This window comes from Epinephelus lanceolatus, chromosome 6 (assembly GCF_041903045.1).
Source record: "Epinephelus lanceolatus isolate andai-2023 chromosome 6, ASM4190304v1, whole genome shotgun sequence".
In the NCBI taxonomy this organism is placed as follows: domain Eukaryota; kingdom Metazoa; phylum Chordata; class Actinopteri; order Perciformes; family Serranidae; genus Epinephelus; species Epinephelus lanceolatus.
This window is the reverse complement of record NC_135739.1, coordinates 11872686-11899497: the sequence shown is the minus strand read 5'-3', so window position 1 is coordinate 11899497 and position 26812 is coordinate 11872686. Positions and strand designations below refer to the sequence as shown.

General features: G+C 43.0%; 1 protein-coding gene across 1 annotated transcript; it reads right to left on the bottom strand.

Annotated features, from left to right (window-relative positions):
• Nucleotides 1-113: 113 nt before the first annotated feature.
• On the bottom strand, nucleotides 114-25273 carry rab3b (RAB3B, member RAS oncogene family). Its single transcript, XM_033622551.2, has 5 exons — nucleotides 24809-25273; nucleotides 12932-13156; nucleotides 6049-6167; nucleotides 5835-5959; nucleotides 114-2504 (listed from the first exon to the last, which is right to left on the bottom strand). Exons 2-5 carry the CDS (start codon nucleotides 13154-13156, stop codon nucleotides 2320-2322), a joined length of 654 nt encoding a protein of 217 aa, XP_033478442.1. The 5' UTR covers nucleotides 24809-25273; the 3' UTR covers nucleotides 114-2319.
• Between the last annotated feature and the right edge of the window lie 1539 nt (nucleotides 25274-26812).

The following is a 26812-nucleotide window of genomic DNA, read 5'->3' as shown; positions in this document are numbered from 1 at the left end:
GTCCTAAAGATGCAGAAGTCATAATTATAAGAAATGACTTTCTTTGATGGATGCAATGTGCTTCTGAAGATTTCTGTGCTGTTCATTTGCATTAAAATTGGTCTAATCCCGCCTGGAGGGTGGGCTGCTAGTAACATCAGTGCTGTTCAGCAAAGTGCATTATTGTTTATCGTTGTTGTCGTACATTCTGTAAAATGATTTGTCTCAACACCAGCACTGCTAATCTAAATGAACTCTGTACAACATCAGGAGGAACTCTCTGTTTAGAGCAGCATCAGACTCTGATGTCAGACACATTTTTGGACTTGTGTCGGTCTCGGACTTGACCCGCTCCTCGAATGATTTCGGCTGCAGCCCTGCCCGGGAGTTGTGCATTGGTGGTGTAGCCCTAAAGCGTCTTTCAAGCCACGAACAGCACTAAGTAAGGCCAGTAACAGTTAGTTAGGCTATAGGCATATTGTATTCGAGTGGACTCACTATTACTAGCTATTTGAGAAGCAGCCTAGTCTGATGTTTTTCGGCAGATGACTGGCGCGTGAACGACTGTAAACTTGTGAACATGAGCAGCTGTGGTGGTGTGAGTTTCTCGTTGTGCTACACTTTGAGAGGAGAGGCAGTGCTGTGCTAACCTGTGGACCCTGCTTCCAGCTCAGCAGTGCACTCAGAACAAAATTTGGCGTGTGACCAAAACGAAGCTGAGATCGGGACACAAGCTAGCCAGGTTTAAAAAATGTTCCAGAACCACAATAACTGCTATTGCCATGTAATTACAGATATTTTTTTAGGAGGTCAGACAAACTCTGGACTTTCACCTGGGAGACAGCTGTTTGTTTCACCTGTGAAACCAAAAGTCAATTAAGTTATTTGCTCTTTGTAAAACGTCTTTGAGTATCCTGAAAAGCGCTATATAAATCCAAAATTATTATTATTATTATTATTATTATTATTATTTTAATAACAACATAGTGTGTTGTTATGCGTAGCATGCTATGCTAGTGACATAGGTCACTAAACATCACGTTCTTACTTAAAGCCAAACCATGATGTTTTTTGTTTTTTTTAAACCTAAGCACGTCCTTTTTGCCTAAACTTACGGAAATCAACCTGAAAACGAAGTGTTTTATCTTTGTTTTGAAAACACTGTATGCATGTAACCAGCAGAAACTGCACATTTCATGTGAAAACTGAAGTGTCTTTTTAAAAGACACAATGCATGTAAGGTGCGTATATTGACAAGCTGTTCCTGAACATCCAAAACTGACACAGGAGGGTACCTAGTGGGACATATCTGGACAAGTAGCACCACTGACAAAGCAGCAGTACTTGATGAGTTGGGGTGAGAACGGGTTGCTGATGCCACAGGGCTTGAAAAGACTTGGATAATATTTTGTGCGCAATATAACTCGTTTCACTATCAGAATTTCATCCGTTCGGTCTGATAACATTTCGAAAGTCCAGAGGAGCTGCACGATTAAATCATTTTATTCCTATTAAAGTTAGCAGAGCGCTAAACAGGAAGTTAGCCACTCGGCTGCCATAAGTCTTCATTGCGCGTACTCTATGGGTCCAACGATGTGGAAGATCCAAACAGATTCGAAATTGAGCTAGGTTGTAACAAACGGGGCCTTGCCTTCAACGCTGTATCAAGTTCTCTTTATACTTTTGTACCTCTCTTCTGTGATCTTGACAGAGCCAAAGATTTCAAAACAAAAGAAGCTATCGTAGCTTGTTAGCTGTGTTGCTCCATCCTCTTGTAACTCCTCCTCTGTCTGACCTGTTCCACAGCAGTGAAGTGGTTTGCAAAGACGGTGATACAAACACGTCTCTTTAAAATAAAATGCACAAACCTATTGTCCTGTTAGCGACCAAGCTAACTAGCTTGCCAGCTGGCAGTTTGCAACCCTAGCCGGCTTGTAACTAATTAGTGCTAACGTTTTTCACTGACTAGCGTGTTAGCTGGATGAACACTGTTTTGCTGCTTTCTGGTGTGGCCGGGCTCCTCGCACGACACTGTATAACCTCCTGAAATCTGGAACCTTTTCGAACACGCCAAATTAAGTTTTGTCCAGAGCGCACTGCCACCTTTACTCCGCCTACATAAGAACCAACCTCGGATACTTGGGGACAGGAAGGGGATGAAACTGGCTATATAATTCGCAGTAGTGGTTATTGACTGCTCACAAACATGGACTGAAGCAGAGAGAGTGTGTAGAGGAATGTTATAATAGTTAATCTGTTTTTTTTTGTTTTTCTTGAGAGATTTTAGGGGGGAGGGGATGAGGTTACAGCGTAGGGATGAACGGATGAACTGACGGATGATCAGCAGCACTTCTGAGGTAGCTGGGCGGGCTTGTCGGTCAGTCTGGTGGTCTTGGTCCCGGGGGCTGCCGGCACCTCCACGTCCACGCGCTCGGACATCTTCACACAGATGATGTCCACCAGGCGCTCGAAGACCTGCCGCACGTTGATGTTTTCCTTGGCACTCGCCTCGTAGTACTCGAAGCCTGCAGGAGGAAACAGAAGGGTTAAAGGGGCAATTCACCCTCAAATCAAAACTATCTTTTTCCTCTTACCTGTAGCGCTGTTTATCTTGCAGACCTCGTTGTGAGCAGTTTTATGTGGGAACTATTTTTTTTTCTGCCGAAGTACACCCGCCAACTGTACCACCACGCAGAAGAAAGCATGCACCTATTCACTGACGAGAGGCTCATGTTGATGACAGCACGAGATGTAAAACTTACGGCTGAGCTGTAACGTTAGCTAGCCTAGTGTAGCTAAGTGAGCACTTTCTTCTGCGTGGTGATACAGACACACATTTTAATACAACTTTTGGTTCTAGAATAATAAAATCAGTTGTTCTTTCAGTCCACTAGATGATGCTGATGTTTTTTTCTCCTGGTGAGGTCAGCAAAGGTCTCAGTGAGCAGCATTTGGCAGGAAGTTCATCAAAACAAAGATGGAGGAAAGAAATCTGAAATGGGCCGTCAATGTTTAAATAAATTTTCTTTTAAAAAGCGTGGACACAAATGGTCTTAACATTTAATTTTTGCTGTCTTTAGGCTTTTAAAGTCTGTTGTCTGACTAGGTTGGGTGTGGTTTCATCTATTTGAGCATATAAGGTGTGTTTGCTGTATTCCGTCTCTTCTTCCCACTTCACAAATACCTCTTTGATCCCAAATGTTTGGATATGGTGTGAAACTACACAAATGGAATTACTAAAAGTAATTCAGCTACTTAGTTCCTACTTTTGTTGTCACTCAGTCTCCACCTGTAGCTGCTTACTTTTTTTTATTTTTTACCTGACTTTACTGGAGCACACAAAATAAATTTGTTGACCTGGTCTCAAACATGTCCGTGAACGGTGTGACACTTTTCGCAGCAGCAAACTCTTGTCTCTGTGTTTCAGCCTGCAGCGTTTACTTACCAACCAGCATTGTGTTTTCTTAATTTAAGTGCCTCTTTGGCCTTTGGCGAGAGGCAACACACTTAGAGAATTTAGGTATTACTCAGTAGACACACGGCCCGCGGTGAGTTTACAGAAGTTGAGCTGCTCTTTGTCACAGAACAGAAAAATAAAACCTAAATGTGCTGCTGTAATGTCAGCAACAGGCTACTGTCTCTGCACACCTCAACTTACAAACGTGATGATTCGCAGGCAGGTTCTCCATTTGTTTAACTCTCCCTGTCTTATGTAAAAGTGACACGTTGTTTAAAAAAAAATTTAACCTTTGTATTGCTTAACAAAGTTACTTATTATGTCAGGCGGCTCTCACAAACTGTTTGTACATTTTCCTACAAACAGTAACGCACCCATATTTGTTCATACCCCACATATTTTGAAAGGCTGTGATCACATGACCACTGCGTTGACGGGAGTAAACAAGGAAACAGTCCCGAGTGGTCTTGTAAGGAGGCAGGTTAGGGTGGTGGATGGGTCACAAAAACACAGGCTTTCCCCTGGAGATGCGTATTTGAATCCATGTAAACTTTGAATGAACTTTGAGTCATTTTAAGGTACATCCTCACCATGTTTCTTTCCCTAAACCTGTGACAGTTCCCCTATTTATTCTGTTTCTTTAATGCAGTAGGTAGGCTACCTGATGAGCGGAGTCATCGTCCTTGTAGGGAGCACCTAGACCTAGTAAAAACCCTGTCACTGCGGCTGAGATGTTCTCTTCCCTCAGAGCATTGTTTGTTATTTTCACACTTCCTACACCCTTCACTACACGCAGCACTCCTAGTTGTTTTCGTGTTGCCTGTTCTTAAAATTATTCTTTTTGTGTAAATAAATTATTGCCTATTTTGCCTATGTTTGTCATGGCCTTAGAGCCAGGTCTTGACAAATCTCCCCTCTGTAACTTTACATTAATTACGTACTATACGTTAAAGATGTATCGTCATTAATGGGGCGCCAATTCATAGTGTATCATACGAACCGTTCTACGACGATAGGTTGATTATGTATCTTACTATATCTTTACTACAAACATATTAACAGTGTTATGTTAGAAAGAAACAAAAGTCTTTTTGGTTGATTGATTTATCGTCCAAACATCGGTATCAGCTCATATACTCCCTGTTGACTGTCATCAGCCTATCTGCAATACCAATGGCTGATGGCAGGTTTAAAAGCAGGGCTCCAGACTAACAGCATCCCATCATCGCAGGGATAATAGAAAACACGTTTGGGACAAACAGAGATCTTCCCCGGGACGCTGTTGGGATGAAAGGACACAGTAAACTCAGTATTGATATTGATATATGAGGATGCACCCTGTTGTTTCCTTGATGCTACATATAGCTACAACCTATAATACAAACACATTATCCTGGAATATTTCTGTATTAATGAATCATTAATTAATCAGTTAGAATTGCCGCCACATGGCCGAATGCCACGGTGCACCAGTCAGGCTGCACTTACAGTTTCCATCCATGTCTGTGAAAACATGGACGCTTCACACACAGAAGATCTATACAATCAGCACAGTGTCAAGATTAGAGTCACCAATTCAGTTTCTGACCAAATGTCTCCCCTTCTGTTCCTGAGATATGACATTAAAACATGATGATGTCACAGTGAAGCTGACCTTTAACCTTTTCAAAATAAAATGTCATCACTTCATTATTTTATGCTGTTACACATTTGTGTGAAATTTTGTCATAATTAGTGTACTATTAGTGTAAGTCTTGAGTTATGTCCAAAAAACAAATTTTGTGAGGTCACAGCGACCTTTGACCTTCGACAACCAAATTCTAATCAGTCCAATGGATGTTTGTGCCAAATTTGAGGAAATTCCGTCGAGGCCCTCTTGGGATTCCGTGTTCATGAGAATAAGACGGACGCAAAGTCACAGTAATCTTTGACCACCAAATTCTAATCAGTTCATTGTTGATTCAAAGTGGACGTTTTTGCCAAATTTGATTAAAAAAAAAATCCCTCAAGGTGTGGAGATATTGCATTCACAAGATTGGAATGGAACGGATGTACTGACATATGGACAGACTTGTAGCCAATCCCAGAACATTAGGCCTCCAGTCTTGGGTATTGCTGGCGTTGAGGCATAAAAGTTTAGCTTTGTTTATTTATTTGCATAAATAGTGTACAAATTATGCAAATAAATACATAAATACATGTATAGAAAGGACAAGAAAAAGAAATTAAAAGTTTAAACATTGTGCATAAGAGGTTAGAAACCAAAAATGGCTTCTGAAGACACCTCCCCTATTAAATAACAACAAAATACATCAAAAGAAAAAGATTCAGGTAAATGAACCTCCTCTGGCGGCCATATTGGAGTTCTTAAAAGTATGTAGTAACAGTGACGTCTCACCTAACTGGTCGGCGAGGTGTTTTCCTTTCTCTGGAGGTACGACTCTCTCTTCGTCCATGTCGCACTTGTTGCCCACCATGATCACCTGGGCGTTGTCCCACGAGTACGTCTTAATCTGAGTCGCCCTGAAAGAACATTTTAAATCCTTAATTTGAGTATCGAACAGAAAACAGAAGCAGCATAAACACACCAGCTCTCCGGGCTTATCTCGTACCAGTCCTGGACAGCATTGAAGGACTCCTCATTGGTGATGTCGTACATGAGGATGAAGCCCATGGCCCCACGGTAGTAGGCTGTGGTGATGGTGCGGTAACGTTCCTGCCCCGCTGTGTCCTGCAAACAAAAACAAAGAGACAGTCACACATCTGATTTACTCAGGAATAAAACTCAGAGCTTCTTTGCTGCCACTGACTGTCCCATGTCTGTCTCTTGACTCACTGCCAGCCCGGCAGCATCTCTCGTGGGGCAGTTTGTATTTTCATGGTCAATATCAAACAATATCAGCCGGTTAAGCATGTTAACAATCAGCGTCTCCTCTACACAGACCTCTTTGACTTTGCCGATTTAAGGTCAACGTTGTCTGTTCCCTGGTACCAAAATGTATTAAAATACATAGCAAGTTTATCAGAGGCTAACTAGCTGTGGTTGGAGACTGGTGGCCCCATTTCCAGCACCGTGTGTACCACCGAACGTAAGTATTTCTTAGTTTTACATTCATTAAAACAGACACGGATCTGTGGGTGCTATTTTATTCATCATTGAGCCTCTGTGACCAAAGTTTACCCATAACACCTTCCTTCCTTTTTTTTAAGTTTACAGAGAGGTTTACATGTATTTACAGAGAATTGTAGTTTTAGTCACAGCATGCATCAGAAGCCATCAGCTGTTAAAAAAGCATAAATGCATCAATGAAGTATCTGTGACAGACTGAAATCTGCAGTCAGGTCAGATGTTGGAAAGGTGTTAAGGCGTTTGTCTCTCCAATTATCTTATGAAAACAACTCGAGGAAAACAGCTCCAGGGATTTCAACACATACAGTCACACAGACTGTGTGCCAAGCTGTGGTAGCTTGATCAGTTCAAACACTGAATGATCCGTGTTTGAATTGTTGAAATTACACTGTGCACCGGTTTCTCTGCAGGTGCATCACCACCTCCCTCTGGACTGTGTGGTGCAGATGACCTAACATGACTCTGACCAAATTTGGGTATGTTAGGAGAAGCAAATATTCCCAGAAGAGGTTACCTAAATAACAAGAAACAGCAGCTTAAGTGATGGGAATCACCTTTAAATGTGTGTGTATGGGAAAGCTTGTACGTCCTTGGTGTCATACGTTCCCAGAGGATCTCAATGCTGATTGGCTGTCGTGGCACGAACTGGTCGCTGAAGTTCAGATCTTTCAACTCTCACGAATAAGCGTATGACACAAAATCACGCTACACACTTCATTCACACCTCTTAATTTGCATATTTGGCATCATTTGTGTAACGTCCATTGCGCTGCCCAGCAGGAGTTTGTGTCTTTACATTTACTTTACATGTAATTCACCTGGGCAAATTGTTTTATTCACGCCTGGTGTGAACACAACATTACAGGTGAGACAACTCCATCCCCCCGTCTGCAACTGCACATTACATAAAGAACGGTGAGGAGGAATAATGGCATGAAATCCCTGCCTTGAGGAGGCAGTGTAAAAGAATCTTATGTGGTCAAAGGGCATTTTGTGTGTCTGAGCCCAGGGGCCCATTGGCTCATAATCCACCCATGACTGCAGGGGACATTGTTTGGACACTGTTTCCTGTTGGCAGTGTGTAAGGATGAGCCCACATCCCAACATACTAAGCTGGGATATTATCTGTTATATTCTGGCTTTCAAAACCAGACTGTTTGATTTGGCTAATTGTGCAATTTGCTGTTTCCATGGAGACAGTCTGAAGTCTCCATCATTTGGACCACAAGATGTTACACTGCATCAATTTTCTTTTTTTTTCCTATGACTCAAAAGCATCAGTTTTCTAAATGGAAAGCCAGAACACAGAAAAACAAATGTCACTAACATGTACAAACACATTTACCTATTTAAACTGTCATCTTACAGATGTGGAAACATTAAAATAGAATAGATAAAAGATACTAATTCTGGAGCAATCATCATTCATCCAACACACACACACACACACACACACACACCTGTTCTCACCTCACAATACCACACAGCAATGTGTTGAAGCTGCAGATTCACACTGACGCTCACAGAAGCTCAATCTGCACTTCACCACCTTTCAGCCCGTCATCAGTCTGTTCATTAGTCGACGCTGCAGCTCAGACTGTCTCTGTGTGTTCGGCTACAGCAAAGAAAGAAGTTCTTACCAACATCTACTGAGTACGAAGATTTTAATATCTACAGACGATGACACTATTATTGTTTTGTTAGCATTAAACTAGAAAAAAACGCTTTGTGGTTGTGCGCCACCGCAAATTCGTCAAGTTGGAGTTACAGTTTCCATCCATGTCTGTGAAAACATGGATGCTTCACACACAGAAGATCTATACAATCAGCACAGCTTCAACCAGAAATTGTTTGTCTACAACAAAATCAGACTATATAGCCCTAAAATATTCTCACGATATTTCCAGGTATTTTTATGATAACGACATTCTCCACGATGTGACAAATTAGTAAAAAAAAGGAAAAGAAAATTAATTTAAGAAAACAAAATTGCAGCAAAATAAGTGATATAGTTTTACAGTTTGCCTTCAAATACTCTGCTGCCATTCAGCAGCTAGCAAAACAACCTGGTGCAGACTATTTACTGGAGTTTACCAGCCCACATAATTACAAGCATGGCCATTCTCGGCTTTCAGTGTCTGATAGTCCACCATAAATATTTTTGTCATGTCTCGTCTTGTCAACAAAAACGAAACAGATTCCATCTTAGTTTTTATTATCAAGACCTATTTTGAGGTTGTCACCACAAATCCATCCAGCTGCTCCACCATCCACAGTCAGACACACACAGCTGATTATTTACTGCTGAATTACAGCTCAAAACTTGCACCAACGGCTGACGCTGCTCCGCTCTGACTGTTTCTGCTGGTTACTGAAACATCTTGGTGCAGACTATTTACCGGAGTTTACCAGCCTGTCTGCTCTGTCTGCTTCTTCAAACTAGGGGCGTGCTGCCTAACATCCTCTGTAGGTAATACACTGACTTTGGATAAGAACCTCCTGCAACCACCCTCCGAACTAACCCTCAAATATGAAATCAATGACTCTGTGTGTGTTTGTATATTCTTGTTCTCTGGGGAGGTTTCCTGTTAGCGCTATGCTAATGTTTATAGAAAAATGTTAAATGTGCAGACAATCAGCTGATTTAAATGTATTCAGTGATATAAAGGACCAGGGACACATGGTTTTAGATTTTCAGTTATAAAGACTCTCTGCTGTCAGAACATCTCAGTCTTTAATCTCACAGGAACTAAACAGCTTCTCTAAGACTCTAAACCGTCTTATCTGACGCACCGATCGATCCGCAGCAGCCAACGCCAACCAGTGCTCCCCTGCAACAAACCAGCTGAGCCTCAATGTGACTTTCACGCCCGTCCACAACAACAACTCCCACGTCGTTCAGCCTCCACCATTTCATCCTCACACCACTACAGCTGGTCTGGGTGCAGCCATCCTGCTAAATTTAGCTCTTTTGTGCTTTGCTTCCTCTGCACTTGTTCAACAATGTCTGGTTTTCTCTTTCTTTTTCTTCATGTTGGACATGGCCAGTTCTCGTTTGCATTTAATTAATTCAGATTTGATGTGGAGCATGTGTGTGTGTGCAGCAGCGACATTAATCACAGATGGTGATAAGCAGCAGAGCCTCAGGCAGTGACTGATTCCTCTCAGTTTAGTTGAAAGCAAAGTGTGTTTGATTTCAACAGAGGAAGACAACACTGCACTCCAGCAAAATGGCCAAAAGTATGTGGACGGGTAAACAGCGCAGCACCATGTTCATTAACATGCTGCTCTATAACAACCTCGTGTGGTTTCAGTTTCTTCTCCAACATTGATGTCAGGTCTGACTCTCAGTCGGTGTTCCAGTTCATCCCAAATGTTTTGGAGCAGTTAGGCTGGAGCCTATCCCAGCTGACACTGGGTGAGAGGCTGGGTTCACCCTGGACAGGTCACCAGACTATCACAGGGCTGACACGTAGAGACAGACAACCATTCACACTCACATTCACACCTCAGACAATTTAGAGTCACCAATTAACCTGCATGTCTTTGGACTGTGGGAGGAAGCCGGAGTACCTGGAGAAAACCCACACTGACACAGGGAGAACATGCAAACTCTGTACAGAGGGGCTCCAACACCCTGAAGTTCAAACCGTTCTATGAAGGTATGATGAATGAATGACGTGAAAGTGCTCGTGTTTTTTGGTACCGCAAATGATAACACGAACACTAACTTTAGCTTACAAGCTAGCCAACAGCAGCACATTTTATCATCAGGCACTGAAGTTACGTGTTGTGGCATAAACTATACAATCTAGGAGCGTAACGTTAGTAACGTTTGGTGTTTATGATGTTAAATTGTCATCTTCACTGTATTAAGTTGTGAATATTCGCAAAATTCGCCACTGACGTGCATGAAGCAGATGTAGCAAGAGCATATTTTGGCAAGTGACAATTGTTCATCAAATGTTGGCGATAATGCTTCACCTGGTGGCAGTTCATGAGCAGATCTTGTGACCGTCATTTCCGTTAAGTGCAACAATCTCGCTTGATTCAAGACAAAAGTAAACCAAAAGTCAAAATCTACACACTGCAAGGAAGTACATTGTGTATGTAATATACTACATATACTAATGTGGCTATATTAACAGAAGCATCTGATATGAGACACAGCACTTGATCGCCACGTTGCACCCCCATGTTTCCACAGTAGCCCCAAAACAGACAAACCAGACACTGACTCTAGATAGGGACATTTGTGTTTCTGCATCAGCCACTGTAACTACATTTGGATATTTGTCCGTATTTGTTCCGTATTGTTTCCGTATTTGTTTACAGGACTAACGGATTTTTAAATATCAATCAATTTTCAATTTTATTTATAAGCCCAATATCACAAATCACAATTTGCCTCACAGGGCTTTACAGCATACGACATCCCTCTCTCCTTTGGACCCTCACAGCAGATAAGGAAAAACTCCCCAAAAACCCCCTTTAACGGGAAAAAAAAGAAGTCAGTTGCTAATGCTGCATTGGCTCACATTTTCGACCAATCACTGTAAACGTATGTCACTCAAAGTTCCCCTTGTGTTGACCTTTGACCTTTTGGATATAGAATGTCATCACTTCATTATTTCATCCTGTTGGACATTTGTGTGAAGTTTTGTTATAATTAATAAATGAATTCTTGAGTTATGGCCAAAAACATGTTTTGTGAGGTCACAGTGACCTTTGAACACCAAATTCTAATTATTCTATTCTTCTGTCCAAGGGGCTGTTTGTGCCAAATTCGAAGAAATTCCCAGCAAGTTCTTCTTGAGATACTGCGTTTACGAGAATGAGATGGATGCGAGGTCACGCTGACCATGACCTTTGACCCTTGACCAGCAAAATCTAATCAATGCATCGTTGAGTCCAAACATTTGTGCCAGATTTGAAGAATTTCCTCAGGGCGTTCTTGAGATATTGGACGGACAGACAGACAACCCAAAAACATAGTCACAGTCATAAAAAGTCCCTCAAAATGGCATTTGATGAACTACGATCATTCCTAGTTCCTACAGCTGCCGAAACAATAAAAAAGGAGGGTTCGTATTGCTATGAAAAAGTTCCTCAGATCCTTTAGTTGATTTTGTTCTTTGGTGCAAATCCTCAAACAAATCTGTAGTTAATGAAATTGCTATAAACCAACAGACATGCAGGGAGGCTGTCACTTTAGAGGCAACTACAGCTCCCATAGGGCTTTGATCGCATGCACATGGCGAGGCTAAAGGCACGCTAACATGCTAAAATCAGTGTTCATTTTAGCAAACACAAAGCCTCATAATTGTTTGTTGCGTTGTATTGTTTATGTAACATGTTTATGTGTGAGTGTGTCTATTTTTACTCATCACTGCACTTTCAGTTTGAATCAATCAGCTCTGATTAGCTCTACTTATGATGCCGTCCCCCCCTCCCACACACACACACACACACACACACACACACCCACCTCCCTTCCTCCCCCCTCCAGGCTCCTCTCTCCCCTGCCGGCTCTCAACCTCTTCGCCCCAAGAGGTCTCTTTAATTGCCACTGAAGACAACACTGTTATAGTGCGTGTGTGCGTGTGTGTGTGTGTTGGCGAGAGAGTGAGTGAGCGTGAAGAGCTGCTGCCATGGCAACAACATCACCACTGATGATACAAGCTGTAGAGAACCAGAAGTCTGTCTTTTCTTTTATTCTCCTCCCAGCAGCTTGTTGTTGACTGAGAGCAGAACATCATGTTACTCAGCATCACTCTCTGTCTTACACTTTATTATACCATGATATGTTGTGTTCATGTATATTACGGTATACTGTCACCAGAATAAATGTCGGCATTGTTCGTTTCTGTAAAACCAAGGATGTGTTATATTTGTATGTTTCATATGAAGCAGATATGTTGGAATTTTCCGTACAGAGACATTGTTGCATTTTCAGAAGGGACCGTGCAAAGAAAAGCGATTGTTTTTTATCAAGACATCACTGCATTTTCAGCCGGGATAGTGTCATGAAAAGCAGTTGTTTTATACAGAGACATCGCTGTGTTTCCAGTCAGGATAGAGCCACAAAAAGCTGCTGTGTTTTTTACCAACACATCGCTGCGTTTGCAGACAGGATAGTGCCAAGAAAAGCGATTGTATTTTTTGCATTTTTTTTAAGACATCACCGCAGCTGTGAAAGTGCTACATAAAGTGATTGGTTTTTTACAGAGACATCGATGCATTTCCTGCCGGGATAGTACCACAAAAAGCAGATATTTCGTCCACCATCACCTCCTCCTGATGAGAAACTCAGATTATCTCCATGTAATCAGACTTATGTCAAACATAAATCAATCCATCCTCACCCAGATCTGCAACTTGATCCTCTTGTCGTTGCGATACACCGTCTTCACCTTGAAGTCGATGCCCACGGTGCTGACGAAGGAGTTGCTGAAGGAGTCGTCGGCGTAGCGAAACAGGAAGGAGGTTTTCCCGACGCTGCTATTGCCAATGATCAGCAGCTTAAACATGTAGTCAAAGTTCTGGTCCGAGCCGTCCCGCTGGCCGAAACGCTGGTCTGCCTTTGCCATCTGGAGAGAGAGAGAAAACACAATCAGCATCATGAAAATCCGTCAGCTAAAATCTGCAAAGACTTTATCTGATTGCTGGAGCTTGTTGGAGCTGGATGACGCCTGACAGGAAGCTCCGCTACTCGGGGCCAATAAGAAGTGCACACCACCCTCTGCTTTGTTTGAAAAAACAGAAGGTGTTCCTGAGACAGGGACTAAATTCTGGTGAGTGATGAACTGGACTCAATGATGAACTGATTAGATTTTGGGGGTCACAGGTCATAGGTCATAGGTCAAAGCCATTGTGACCTCATCTGTTTTATTCTCGTGAACACAATATCTCTAAAATGTGTTGAGGGAATCTGTTTGCAAATTCGGCACGAACTGACTCAAGAATGAACTGATTAGGTTTTAGTGGCCAAAGGACAAGGTCACTGTGACCTTGAGGCCATCTCATTCTTGTGAACATAATGGCCTCTAGTTTTGCAGACCAGGCGAGGTGGGGGCGCAGCGCACCTGCGCTTCGCCAACTGGGTGTGGCCAGGCAGATTTTGCAAGTTCGGCACGCCTTATGCGCTGGTGCAGCTACTCCTCTTCCCTGCCTCCGTCCCTCCTACCTGCGCAAGTCGGAAAGAGGGAGGAGAGAAGGCGTGGAGTGGGTTTTACACACATCATGCCAATCAAATGAGCCCCTCTCCTCGCCCTTAAATGCGCCGTGTGAAGGCGTAATGAGAGTTTACTCAATTCGCCATGGCAGAAGAGAGCAGCAGCGTCAGACGGCCAAACTTCTCCCAGGAGGAACCTGATGTTTTGGTCCGGGAGGTCCAAGCTCGCCTTGTCCGAATATATGGAACTGCGAGCAGACCTCCACGGGCTGATGATGCAAAGGTAGCCTGGGAGGAGGTCACCACAATTGTAAATCAATGTTGCGTTTCTCTCGTGCATGTGCACTCTCTCTCTCTTTCTCTTTCACAGTCTCACTCTGTTTCTTTTCTTTTGAATTTTGTAAGATGACAGATGCTGAATATATACTCCCTATCTGATGCTGTGGCTGTTTGTAGTTGGCTGAGAGGGATGTGAACTCATTAGTTTGCAGCTGTGTTAATCATTCAGGTTGGGTTTCCATTACGCGTGCCAAACGGTGCCAATCCCCTTTGATCTGACATCAGATGTGACGGGACAGTCGATATAGAGATACATTTATGTGCTGATTGCCCGAGCTCATCTGAGATGGACAGACACAAAGTGGTCTGACCAGTCCATCACGGACATCCTGTCCTCTGGGACCATCCAGATTGTTACCAGCTCAAAGCTCAAAGCCAGCATCTGTGATGGTATGGAGGTGTGTTAGTGCCCATGGCATCATGGGTAACTTCACATCTGTGAAGGCTCCATGAATACTGAAAGGTACATACAGGTTTTGGTGCAACATATGCTGCCATACAGACGACGTCTTTTTCAGGGATGACCCTGCTTATTCCAGCGAGATAATGAGACACATTGTGCTTGTGTTAACCCCCTGAACATATGTGGAACTTTATGAAGCACAAAATACGACGTCGACCCCGTACTATTGAGACACCGAAGTTGTACATAAAGTAAAAACTTGAAAGAATTTCACTTTCAAAACTTCAAGTTTGTGTCCTCAGTTCCCAAACACTTACTGAGTGTTGTATAAAGAAAAGGTGATGTCACACAGTGGTAAACATGCTCCTGTCCCAACTTTACTACAATGTGTTGCAGCATCAAACTCAGAATGAGTGTATATTTAAAAAAAAAAACAATACAGTTTTTCAGTTTGAACATTAAATATCTTGTCTCTGTATTGTATTCAACTGAATATGGCTCAAAAAGATTTGCAGTTCATTGCATTCTGTTTTTGTTGTTTGTTTTACACAGCGTTCAGACTTTTTCCAGAATCAAGGTTTGTACAATAAACTGTTCACAAGGCAAACAAACGCTGTATTTTCACATATACACCTAACAGCAGGCAGACAAAACATTTTGCAGCTGTGGAAATAAAACTCCCTGAATACAACCAACAAAACCTGCGCTCTGAATTCAAAGGTGGCTTTTTAATGACTCTCGTGTCGCAGACAGTTAACAGTTTAACAGGTTTTGTTTTTTCACTTCAGATGAATTCTTCCACGGGGACACTTCTCTGACCTCCAGCTGTGATAAAAACCTGTCGGATGAGTTAACAACTGCACAAACGCTGCTGCTCCTCTTTGTTACTAGAGAGCCGACATTTGAGAAGCTTTGCAGCCGAATATGACTCAGGCACAAACAAACCTGCAGCATGTTCAGCAGAGACCCAGTGCAAACAAACATTAGCTGTTAGACCTCACCTGTCAAGTCAAATAAAAAGCCTAAGCTGCTCTGCGGTTGACCTTGCAGACAGGCAGAGGTCGGTGTGAAGGGTTAGTGTGTGAGGCCTGAACGAGTGTGAGCGGCAGATGAGTCACAGCTGAAGATCCTGCTGGGTTCGATGCAGCGTGGATGGCTGTCTCAGTGAAGACTCAACCTCGCCATCAGCCACCGGGGGAAGAAAAAAGAGACTAGGAAATCTGAAATGATGATTCAAATTGTGGATGAACGTTCATAATCTCTGGATATTTATGAGAGTCATCATGTGACTCATTTGGCAAACGAAAGCTGACTTTCTGCAGCATGTCGAGTGATTTTAGAGACATTTTTCTGTCAGTTTCTGAGCTCAAATTGAATGAAGTCTCACGCACCATCTGTCACTCTGGTGCTTCTGCTCTCTATTAAAGACTCATTATGTTATCTGTTGTTCATGAGTTCAGATCACGCTCGTCTTCTCTTTTAAACACGTATTCTTCAATATAAGATAAACGCTCAGTTGAACTTGAACAACAGCCACGATTTACCTCAAAAATACAAAGACAAATCATCAGTGGTGGAATGTATTGAGCTCATTTAATGTATAAGTGCAAATGGCTATTTCATGGGGCAGTTTGAAAAAACAAAGACAACTTTCTTTTCCTTGCATGCCTTCACAACAGCGAACATATTGATCTATTGATTGCAGGGTTGGATATTAACACCAGCCACCAGCCGAATGCTCAAAATATGCATTTGGCTGCTAGATTTGCTTCACTCACTGGCAAACAAACAATAGTAATCTATTGAGTGGCTGGTAAATTTTGGAATCAACCAGCCACAGTGGCAGGGGGATAAAAAAAGTTAGTTTTAATCTCTGATTGATTGATTGAGGAACCACGTTTAACAACAGCAAAGTTATATCAAAACACTCGTTTCCAAACTGTCATAAAACGTATTTATCCAGTCGTATGCTCAGCATTTCAGGACGTCTGGGGTGCTTTGCTTGGCCTGTTGCCCCCGCAGCTTCAGATAAGTGGATGAAAATGGACGGAATGGATGGACGGCATGACTAATTGATTTACAAATGCTATTTTGTGAGTGAAGTAATCTTTTAAGTACAAATTTCAGGTATTCGTACTTGAATGTTTTAATCTCATGCACTTTATACCTCCATTCCACTACGATGAATGAATTTTTTATTAATGTGTCATGCACACAGTTAGCCAATGCCCATCCTGTATGGGCTAACAAACCATAAAAACCATAAAAATCAAACAAACAATCAGATCATCATTGTGTAGGACCAGGTTTGTGGATTACTCACAAAGGCATTTACTATAGGCCCGTTTCCACCGCAGGAACTTCGGGGTAATTTTACGGGGCCAGGGCCGTTGGTGCGTGTCTCCACCGCAGGAACCACCCCCAAAGGACAGAGTTCCATAACTTTCACAGGGGCTAAACAAGTCCCTGCCCCGAAAGACTCCTGGCTGGGGCTTGGGGTTTACTTGGTGCTGATTGGATATACTCAAGGCGGGATGTGACGTCAACAGAAAGCGACAAAAAAAAAAACGGTATTTCTAAAACTCAGCAGACGAGGAGTCGCATTTTTAAAATGAGTCGTAAGAGGAAAAGCTGTTGCTCTTCTTCTTTGTTTGTTTCTTTGCCGCGTCACCCCGGTCAAAATGGTCGCGCAATGATTATGTCACATCCAGAGCCCGGAAACTTTACAGGAACTTTCCTCCTACTCCGCTCTCTCAGTGGAGACACGGCGGTTGAGAGGGCCGAGCGAGAGGATGTTCCTGTAAAGTTCCTGCCCCCCAAATAGTACCAGGAACTTCTTCAGTGGAAACGGGCCTTATGTAGCACTAAGAAAAATCAAAATACGAATTAAACAAACTGTCTTGCCTTCTTTTTTCAGGCATTTGCGACAAAATTGGCAAACTAAAACAACTATTTCAGCTTTTGGTCATCTGAGCACCAGGGGTCTGGCTTTAGACGAGTCATTTCATGGAACATTAACTCTCGTAAGTCATCATAGTATGCGCAATTAAGAGGAAAATATTGTGCTTTTCACTCAACCATGTCCCCTAGAAATTACTTTTGTATGTCACTAAACTGTTTCCTTAATAATGTTGTGGCAATGTTATTGCCTTATCTGCCACGTGATCTACTGGGCACCAGAGACACCATTTCTTTCAGGTAACAAAAGACAATATTAATGTGCCGCACAGGCCGCGAAAAAGAAGGGTTGATAGCGAGTCTACAAAGTGCTAGACTGTGACACCAGAACCTCGGGTTTGCATCCAGACTCCTGTCTTCGGTTTAGGCAACAAAAGCACTTTGGATAAGAATAGGGAAGATCATGATTATAGTTTTATGTTAATAGAAAGGTTATAATAAACTGGAATTACGGCCGTGCAGTTTGTACGCCTCCACTCACCAGTCAAGTTTCTCTTACAGAGTCATCCATGGCTGTGTAAACATGAATGCTTTACACACAGGGGATCTATACAATCAGCACCGGTTCAAGGTGGATCACCAAGATGAGTGTCACGAATAAAGTACCTGATCAAATGTCTCCCCTTCTGTTCCTGAGATATGACGGTAAATAATGGCAAGAAAAGTGTCTTAAGCAGAACATTATGACGTTGGGTCCATGTCATTGGTCCGACAGCCCATTGGTCCGACATCCCATTAGTCCGACGGTCCGCAGTGCTGAATAGCTCTCGGCAGGCGTATTTCTACCTTGATGGTGCGCCGCGACCGGCTCTGGGTCAGCTGGGAAAGGCTTGAGGCGGAGCAGGCTCACGGCTTATGTGTTTGCCACTTTCTTTTTCATTTTAACCCACACCATGATCTTTTCCTGACCCTAACCAAGTGGTTTTGTGCCTAAACCTAACCAGACCTTAACCACAGGGCATCATGATGATTTCAGAACAACGGGACTTCGGAACAATGGGTTTAATATGGTCGGAAACAATGGGATGTCAGACCAATGGGCAGTTCCCATGTTCTTGAGATATCTGTTCACAAGAATGACATAGATAGGTCACAGTGACCAGCAAAATCCAATCTGTTCATCGTTGAGTTCAAGTGAAAGTTTGTGCCAAATTTGAAGAAATTCCCTCAATGCATTCTCGAGATGTCGCATTCACAAGACTGAGAAAGACAAGGTCATAGTGACCTTGACCTTTGACCACCAAAAACTCATCAAATCAGTTCATTGTTGAGTCCAACTGGACGTTTGTGCAAAATTTGAAGAAATCTCACAAGGATGGGACGTCCTTATGTGCGGACATAGTAGGGATGCACCGAATATATTCGGCCGAATACTGCAAAAAAACACACATTCGGTATTCGGTGGAATAAGTTAAAAGCAAGGCTGAATAATAGCGGCATGTTTTGATAACGCAATCAAACGGCGTGCCGTGATGGGTGGAACAAAATGTTGGTAGTGTGGCGATCCGTCCATCACGGCACTCGCATTTGCGACTAAAAATAGTTTTGAGCGAGAAAAATAGGCTTAAATCATTCAGCACGCTGTGCGAGCAGCCTACAGATTTCAACCAGCAGCAGAAACGAAAGGCGAATCCCACCGATTGTGGGTTGAACGGGGGTCACAGACACAGACAGTAACATTAATGTATTCCTGTCAAATACGGCAGCCATCGGCTTACCGGGCGACGGAGAAGTCGGTTCCAATAATATCCTCTTCTTAGTGTCATGACTGCCCAGAAGTACCTGAACAGCCGAGCCACCCGAACACAGGTATGTGACATGTCAGAGGAGAAACGAGCCGTTTATTTATTTATTTTATTTTGATCCCCCCTATGTTAATCACTTATTGATGCTGTTTTTGAAGTATGAATAAGTCAATAAGTAATTTATTCCATTGAAATATAATTGATGTATTATAGAAAAGTGATTTATCTTTTCATAAATGACAAAAGGCACATCTGCCTCATTTTCACTGTGGTATCCTGATACTACTCAGAACCATGGTATTTTCATTGGTATCGCACAGTGAGTCCCAATTTTGGTACCGTGACAACACTAATCTGGAGGGTGTTCATCTGCAAAAACTAATGAAAAACTAAACAACGGTATTCGGTATTCGGTACTCGGTATTCGGCCAAGCGTTTAATAATAATCGGCTTCGGCTTCAGCCACAAATTTTCATTTTGGTGCATCCCTAGGACATAGAGATGGATGTATGGACGGACGAACAACCCGAGCACACGATGCCTCTGGCCGCAGCTATTGCCCGCACAGAGGAAAAAAAATTGCATACAGTGTGCACCTGATTTTGAGGTCTACCAAAAGTATTCAAAATAAGTTACTTGACTCGAGTAATCTAATGAAATACGTCACACTTTACATTTTAGGACATGTATTCAAAACAACCTGAAGAGTAACTATTTATCAAATAATTGTAGTGCAGTAAAAATATTTCCCTCTGAAAAGTAGAAAGTGGCATTAGATTAAAATATTCAAGTACTTTAGTAAGAGTACCTATTTGCAGTCCACCACTGCTCCAGCAACACCATAAAAATCACATTAAGGCCACTTAAAGCTCCAGTGTGCAGGGTTTAGGGGGATCTATTGGCTCAAATGAAGTATAATAAATCTGTTTTCTTTAGTGTTTAATCATCTGAAGTTTTCGTAACCCTAGAATGAGACGTTTATATCTACATATGGAGCAGGTCTGATGGGTGTATAAAGACACCTGGATACAGCGCTGAAGGCAGGACAACGTTCATTCCTATGAAAGGTGCTTAGTGGTGCATGAAGCCAAAATGGTTAATCTGACGCCTTTAAAATCACCTGGATGATCGGCACTGCGTCCGCACTGTGCAGCCCACAGATCAGGCGCACAAGAGAGTTCAGCTGGCCGAGCTGAATACTTCTGATTAAGTGCTCTGTGAACCTGAATTGGGATAAATTGATTCAATCATGTGGCTCTTCTAGACTCTCCAGATGTTATCAGACTGAATGGACTTAATCCCAATAGTGAAACAAGTCATTTTGCAAGGATTGTGATGCTCTAAAAAAAATATCCACTGATTTACAGACATCTCTTTCGCCATGTAAGTCAATGGGAAAAAGTCTTTTTGGGCCACAGGGCATCACATGACGGTGTAATTACATTGCTTGGCCACTACAAAAATTGGCTTCAAAGCCTGGCACACTTCCTGAGGGCCTGGCAGGTCCTTGTCTATGGAGATCACCATGTTGCACTGCCATGTTTCTACAGTAACCAAAACAGACAAATCAGTGTTTCTACTAGTTTTAATCAGCTGGTCTATTTGTTTTGTAGATGAAGAGACCTCTGTGGTTAATTCAGCTCCCTGTAAAAACCTCCTGAACATCTGGATCAGCCATGAGGTGAGCCATGGGCCAATAGTGAGACAATGGGCCCCTGGACACAGATATGCAAAGGGCACCATCACCTGTGCAAGACACACAGGCTTTGTGGTGGGTTTGCATCTCTTTGTAGTTGTTATGCATCTTTTTGTGGTTTTGTGTCTCTTCGTGGTCCTTTTGTGTTTCTTTCTGGTTGTTTTGCGTTTTTCGTTGTAGTCATTTGAGGTCTCTAGCCACCACTATTTAAACACAGTCTCACTCCGTAGTTGTCAAAATCCGAGGCTTGGGCAGTGACTTGCAGCATCGGACACTGATGAAAAACGCCATTCTTTAACATAGGCATGGTATGCAGTCAGTGGGAAACACAGCGGGACAAGAACAAAAGTTAAGGCGGCGAAAGCCTGAGTAGGGTGGGCGGGAAACACCAACTTCCACCCGGGAGTGCTGTGTTTGCGTCCCGTAAAATTATAAAGCCAAAATCTGTTCTTTTTATTAAACCCAACCACATGTGTGTGTTGTTGGAGGAATTAAACGTCAATTTGCATTGTTGTGCTAACGTAGTGCTTTTACTTTGAAAGAGACTGTATGCAAACCGTACATTTCCTGTGAAAACAGAAGTGTATTTTGAAATAGTGTTGTGACGTTCACGAACGAACCGATTCTATTGAACGGCTCGTTAACATGAACGATGGGAACCGAGTCGCAGCTGGGAACCGTTCTTTTTTTTTTTTTTTTTTTTCTTTTAATATCACTGTGTGCTCCTCCTTTGCTCCTCCCCTGAGCAAAATTCATTGTAGCCTGCTTTGTTTTTTAATGTTTATTTGTAAGTGTTAAGGTCACGGTGTTGCATGAATAACAAGTCATGGTAGGTTTACACACATACAAACAGTTTGTATAAAGGGTAAATCCAAAATAGTGATGTCACTGTCAAAACAGAGTGATATGGCGCAACCTTGTGGAATATTTACAATGAATCCAGATCAGACTTTAAAATCTAGTCCACACATGTCAAATGAGGTTATAATCAATATTTCAGAATAATTCAAACTCAGATATTGGTGGGATATCTAATTTTGTATTATTTTGTTCCAAATCTTACCCCATCATACCTCCCAGTGATTATTTCCAAGATAAAATGAGTTACCACCAGGCTGGCTTCTTAAAACTTAATATAAAAATCAGTCAAATGAGCCAGTTTTTTGAACGGCTCTTTGAAAGGAACGGCTCACCAAGATCCGGCTCCCCTCAAAGAGCCATAAATCCCATCTCTATTTTGAAAACAGACAACACATGTAACAGGCAGAACTTGACACGGCATCCCAGAACGTCAGCAACCAACATACCTAGGGTACATTGCATGTTGTATCTGGACATGGAAGCTCCCTGACCAAACGTCAATACGTGACGAGGTCGAAATGAGAATGTGTTGACTATTCAGGTTCACCAAAATGTAGGAGAGGGTGCCAGCTCGTAGACATATGACGCACACTTTAGTTGATGGAATGCTAAAACTTTTATTTTGAGTTTAAAGGCTACATATTTCAGCAACTGGAAATAATCACTTTCAACCTACAGCAATGAGAAATGCAAATTAAAATGTTAAAAAATAACTGTTATTCAACTCCCTATGAACATATAGGATAGAAAATATTCTCCTGAGACCCTGTGTCCTCACATGAGGACACGACATCTTGGATTTACTTGAACTTATCTTTCGTTCTACTTAAAGCTCCAGTAGGCAACATTGTTTTGGTATAATTGAGTAAATATTTTATAATATCCTCTAAGCATAATGTAAATCAAGTCGTCTGAGACAAACAATAGGTTTCTGCACCTCACCATGGCTCTGTGTTCAGTCTCTAAAGAATCAGTATCATGCCGATGTGCATCAACCAATCACAGGTCAGCTCAGACCACTGCGTTCCTATTGGCTGTTATACTGCATATGCGCGTTCCCGTGCCATCGGCAGAAGGGGAGAGCAAGCGGCAATGGCGAACAGTGCACCAGGTAAAATAGCTATTCCAGCACAGCAACTGCCTACACGGCTAAACAACCCAAAAAAAGGAAGACAGAACTCGGTTCCCCGGAGCCCTGGAGGGAAGGGAAGGGTGAGGTGGGGCCGGGCCTGGCTGGAGGGCACAAGGGTCGGCCGTGGGAGTGAAGCCGAGGGCTCTCCACGGAGAGGGAGAGCTGAGCCTTGGGGGTATGTGTGGGGCGGGCTGCTGCACGGTGAGGGAGAGCTGAGCCTCGGGGGTATATGTGCGGGGCCGCGAGGGAGGGATGGGGAGGGCTGCTGCGCGGTGAGGGAGAGCCGAGGCTCCCAGAGAGGGAGAAATAGAACGAAGTAGGATAAAATGCTCGTCTGGTAGGAGGGGCTCAGGGCAGAGACGAACGAAACCTAACTCAGATGGGACTCAAAAATCAACCGTTTTCAGGCTTTCTACCTACTGCAGCTTTAACTTAGACCTGTTGTCCTCATTCATGGACACTTTTTGTGCCATCTAGTGGTTGTAAGAGCACAATACACTAATCCATGTTAAAACAAGAGGGCACCCATCTCTGCCAAGTCAGTCTGCAGCCGATCCTGACACAAAAGTGGACAAGGTCCAAAACCTGATCACATGTTATGGTTGAAACTTGTTTATTTATGATTAATAATGTTTGTAGTCTGATATGGCAACAAATTTGTCCAATTTTTGTAACAGTAACATGCGAATGCGATGTTAATCAGGAAGTACTCGTTTGAAGACACTGGGACTATTTAACGTCTCGTTTGAAGACATCAAGACTTTATTATTGAATTGTTACAGGAGACTTTATTAACGTCTCGTTTGAGGACATTGGGACTTTATTATCAATGACAATGTTTAGTTTTTTATATTTATCAGTTCCTACTGATCCCAAATAGTTGGGAGAAATTTAAAATGCATACCAAACGGGGCGTCGGTGGCTTACTGGTAGAGCAGGCACCCCATGTACAAGGCTGTTGCCGCAGCGGCCCGGGTTCGAGTCCAGCCTATGTCATCCCCCCTCTCTCTCCCCCTTTCACACTTAACTGTCCTGTCCATTAAATGCAAAAAATGCCCAAAAAATATCTTAAAAAAAAAACACCAAACAAAAGTTCAGGTCTCAGGAGGACATTACAGAGACATTAAAGCACCCAGAGGGACACTAAAGACAGTCACAGACGCAGCATGAATCCCACCTTAGTAACACCACATAAAACCACAACGCTACAGGACCAACATATGGAGGTATTAACACAGCAGCAGGAACACCATATCAGCACCATATGGATATACAGGCTCAGATAACACACACCCTAAAATATCTGACATTATGAAGTTTGATTCATGATTAAAATTCACATCTGCGCAGCACAACAGAGCCTCCATACATTCCTGTAGGGAGATGAGGTATTACAGACACACTACAGCAGATTAAGACATCATCACGAGGCCGATAGAGGCTCAACTCCCCACAGAGAGCCACAGACACGCTGCACCTGCGAGATTATTATGGGATATCAGATGAACATTGTGTTTTATTGGGGTTTTATCACCGACAAGTTTCACCTATAAAGCACTAAGGAGGTCCATATAATCAGAGTTTGGAACATGATGGAGGTGCTGCAGACAACATATGTTTAAATCAATACATAATGATCAATTACAAGCACCACAGGAGCACTACGGGTGCCTGTAGGAGATTAGAATATATGTATGTACTCCTATATGATGGAACAAAGCTTAATTTAGGGTGGTTATAGGGATAAGAATATAATGGGGCTCCATTGGCGCGCCGGCTCAGGTGTGATCGACGTTTCTGGATTCATATTAGCCATCAGGCCCGTGTGTGTGTGTGTGTGTGTGTGTGTGTGTGTGTGTGTTCATTAAACCGGTGTTAAACGGTGTTGTGTGTCACCGCCGGTCATCCGTGTTGTCTGTGTGTTTGTCTCTTACCTCTGCTGGGCGGATGTGATGCTCTGACTCTGCTCTGCACCTGACGGAGGCGGCTCGCTCCCCCAAATAACACCAACAGTAATAAAACCAACAAACGTGTCCTCAGCGGAGACAACGACCCGATCCGATGCACCGACACCGTCTGAGCAGGAAACCAGGAACGCCGGCTGCGTCGTTTGCAATCAGCAGAGTGGAAATTTTTCCTCCAGAAATGAGGTGAAATTGCCCGTAAAGCGTCTCCTTACCGCGGTGCCGCACGCAGCTTTCTTTACGCACGGCTCTACGCTGACATATCCTGCGTTAATTCAAGGTGGAGCGAAGCGATGTGGGAATGTTTGCAAAAAGGCTTCTGCTGCCTGTCACCTCCTCCACCCTAAAAATAACCACCGCCGGCTTCTCTGTGAATGAATTTTTCCTCTCTCTGTCTCCTCAGGCAGTTTGCGGGCAGCTCCTCCGCCCTATCACACGGCAGATCTGTGCAGACGCGCGAGCGGCAGGAGCGGAGCGGCGGTCTTTTGCGTGCTATGACTCATAACCGGAGCGGTGAGGCGTGTAATTGCTTCAGCCTCAATGACTGAGACATCGGGCTGAGAAAAGAGGAAGAATCCGCGCGCGCGCGCGCGCGCGCACACACACACACACACACACACACACACACACACACACACACACAGGTGTGTTTCTGCAGCACATACACACCTGTGAGGCTTCATTCTCCAGGAATGCCGCATCATGACAGTGTTTGGATGTGAACAGAGCTGAAAACACACCTAAGTAATTATTCATGACAAAATAAGCTGATGCCAGTTTTGATCGTTGCTGATAATTTGATATCAGCTGCGAAAATACGAAGAGATATTTGCCGCACTGTGATGTCACAAAGTGCATTTACTCATGTGTGTACTTAAAGGTCCAGTGTGGAAGATATAAGATTATTGATCATATGTGTTTTGGGTCTCTTTGCAGTTCCTTGGCATCTCTTTGTCATTTTGAATCTCTTCCTGGTTAGTTTGTGTTCATTTGAGTGACATTTTGCAGGTGAAGGCCAGGAGGGCCCTGGGGGGCCTGTGCCCAGTAGCCCATTCAGTAATCCATCCATGCATCTACCATCCCCTCCACCTCCTGATGACAAAGTCAGCTCATACATACTACATAACTTTAGAAACGCTGATATCAAATTAGGGCGGCACGGTGTTGCAGTGGTTAACACCATCGCCTCACAGCAAGAGGGTTCCTGGTTCCTTCCCGGTTGCATGTTTTCACTGTGTCAGTGTGGGTTTTCTCCAGGTACTCCAGCTTCCTCCCACAGTCCAAAGACACGCAGGTTAATTGGTGACTCTAAATTGTCAGTAGGTGTGAATGTGAGTGTGAATAGTTGTCTGTCTCTATGTTTTAAATGAATATGATGACAGAATATTTACTGGAGAAAACCCACTCTGACACAGGGAGAACATGCAACCTCCGCACAGAAGGGCTCCTCCACCCTGGGTTTGACCCCACCACCCTGGGGTTTGAGCCAGGAGCCCTTTTGCTGTGAGGCGACAATGCTTAATAACTGTGATGAATTAGTAATAATGAGATTAAACAAACATTGTGAAGGTCACTTGAGGCTCTGGACCATTAACAGACCAAACAATCAACTGATTCATCGAGAGAATAATCAGCAGATTAATCCAGAATGAAAACAATCATTATTTAATAACCGGGAAGAACACCACCTGTGGTTCTGACTCCTGAATGTGTCAGTTCTGCTGGTGTCCAGAAGGTGGTGCTGTGACTCTATGTTTGTCCCCACCAGACTCCATGCAGTAAATTAACAATTTAAATCATCAGTCAGGTAGATGTGAGGTGTCAGTAAATATTCTGTCATCACATTCATTTAAAATTTTTGTCCAAAACATTTAACTCAAACAAACAGAAGAGTACAACTGTGTATTATGGAGCTAGATAGTGTTTTAAGTGAAGGCTGGATTACCAACTGTGGGCGCCAAAACAAATTGTTTA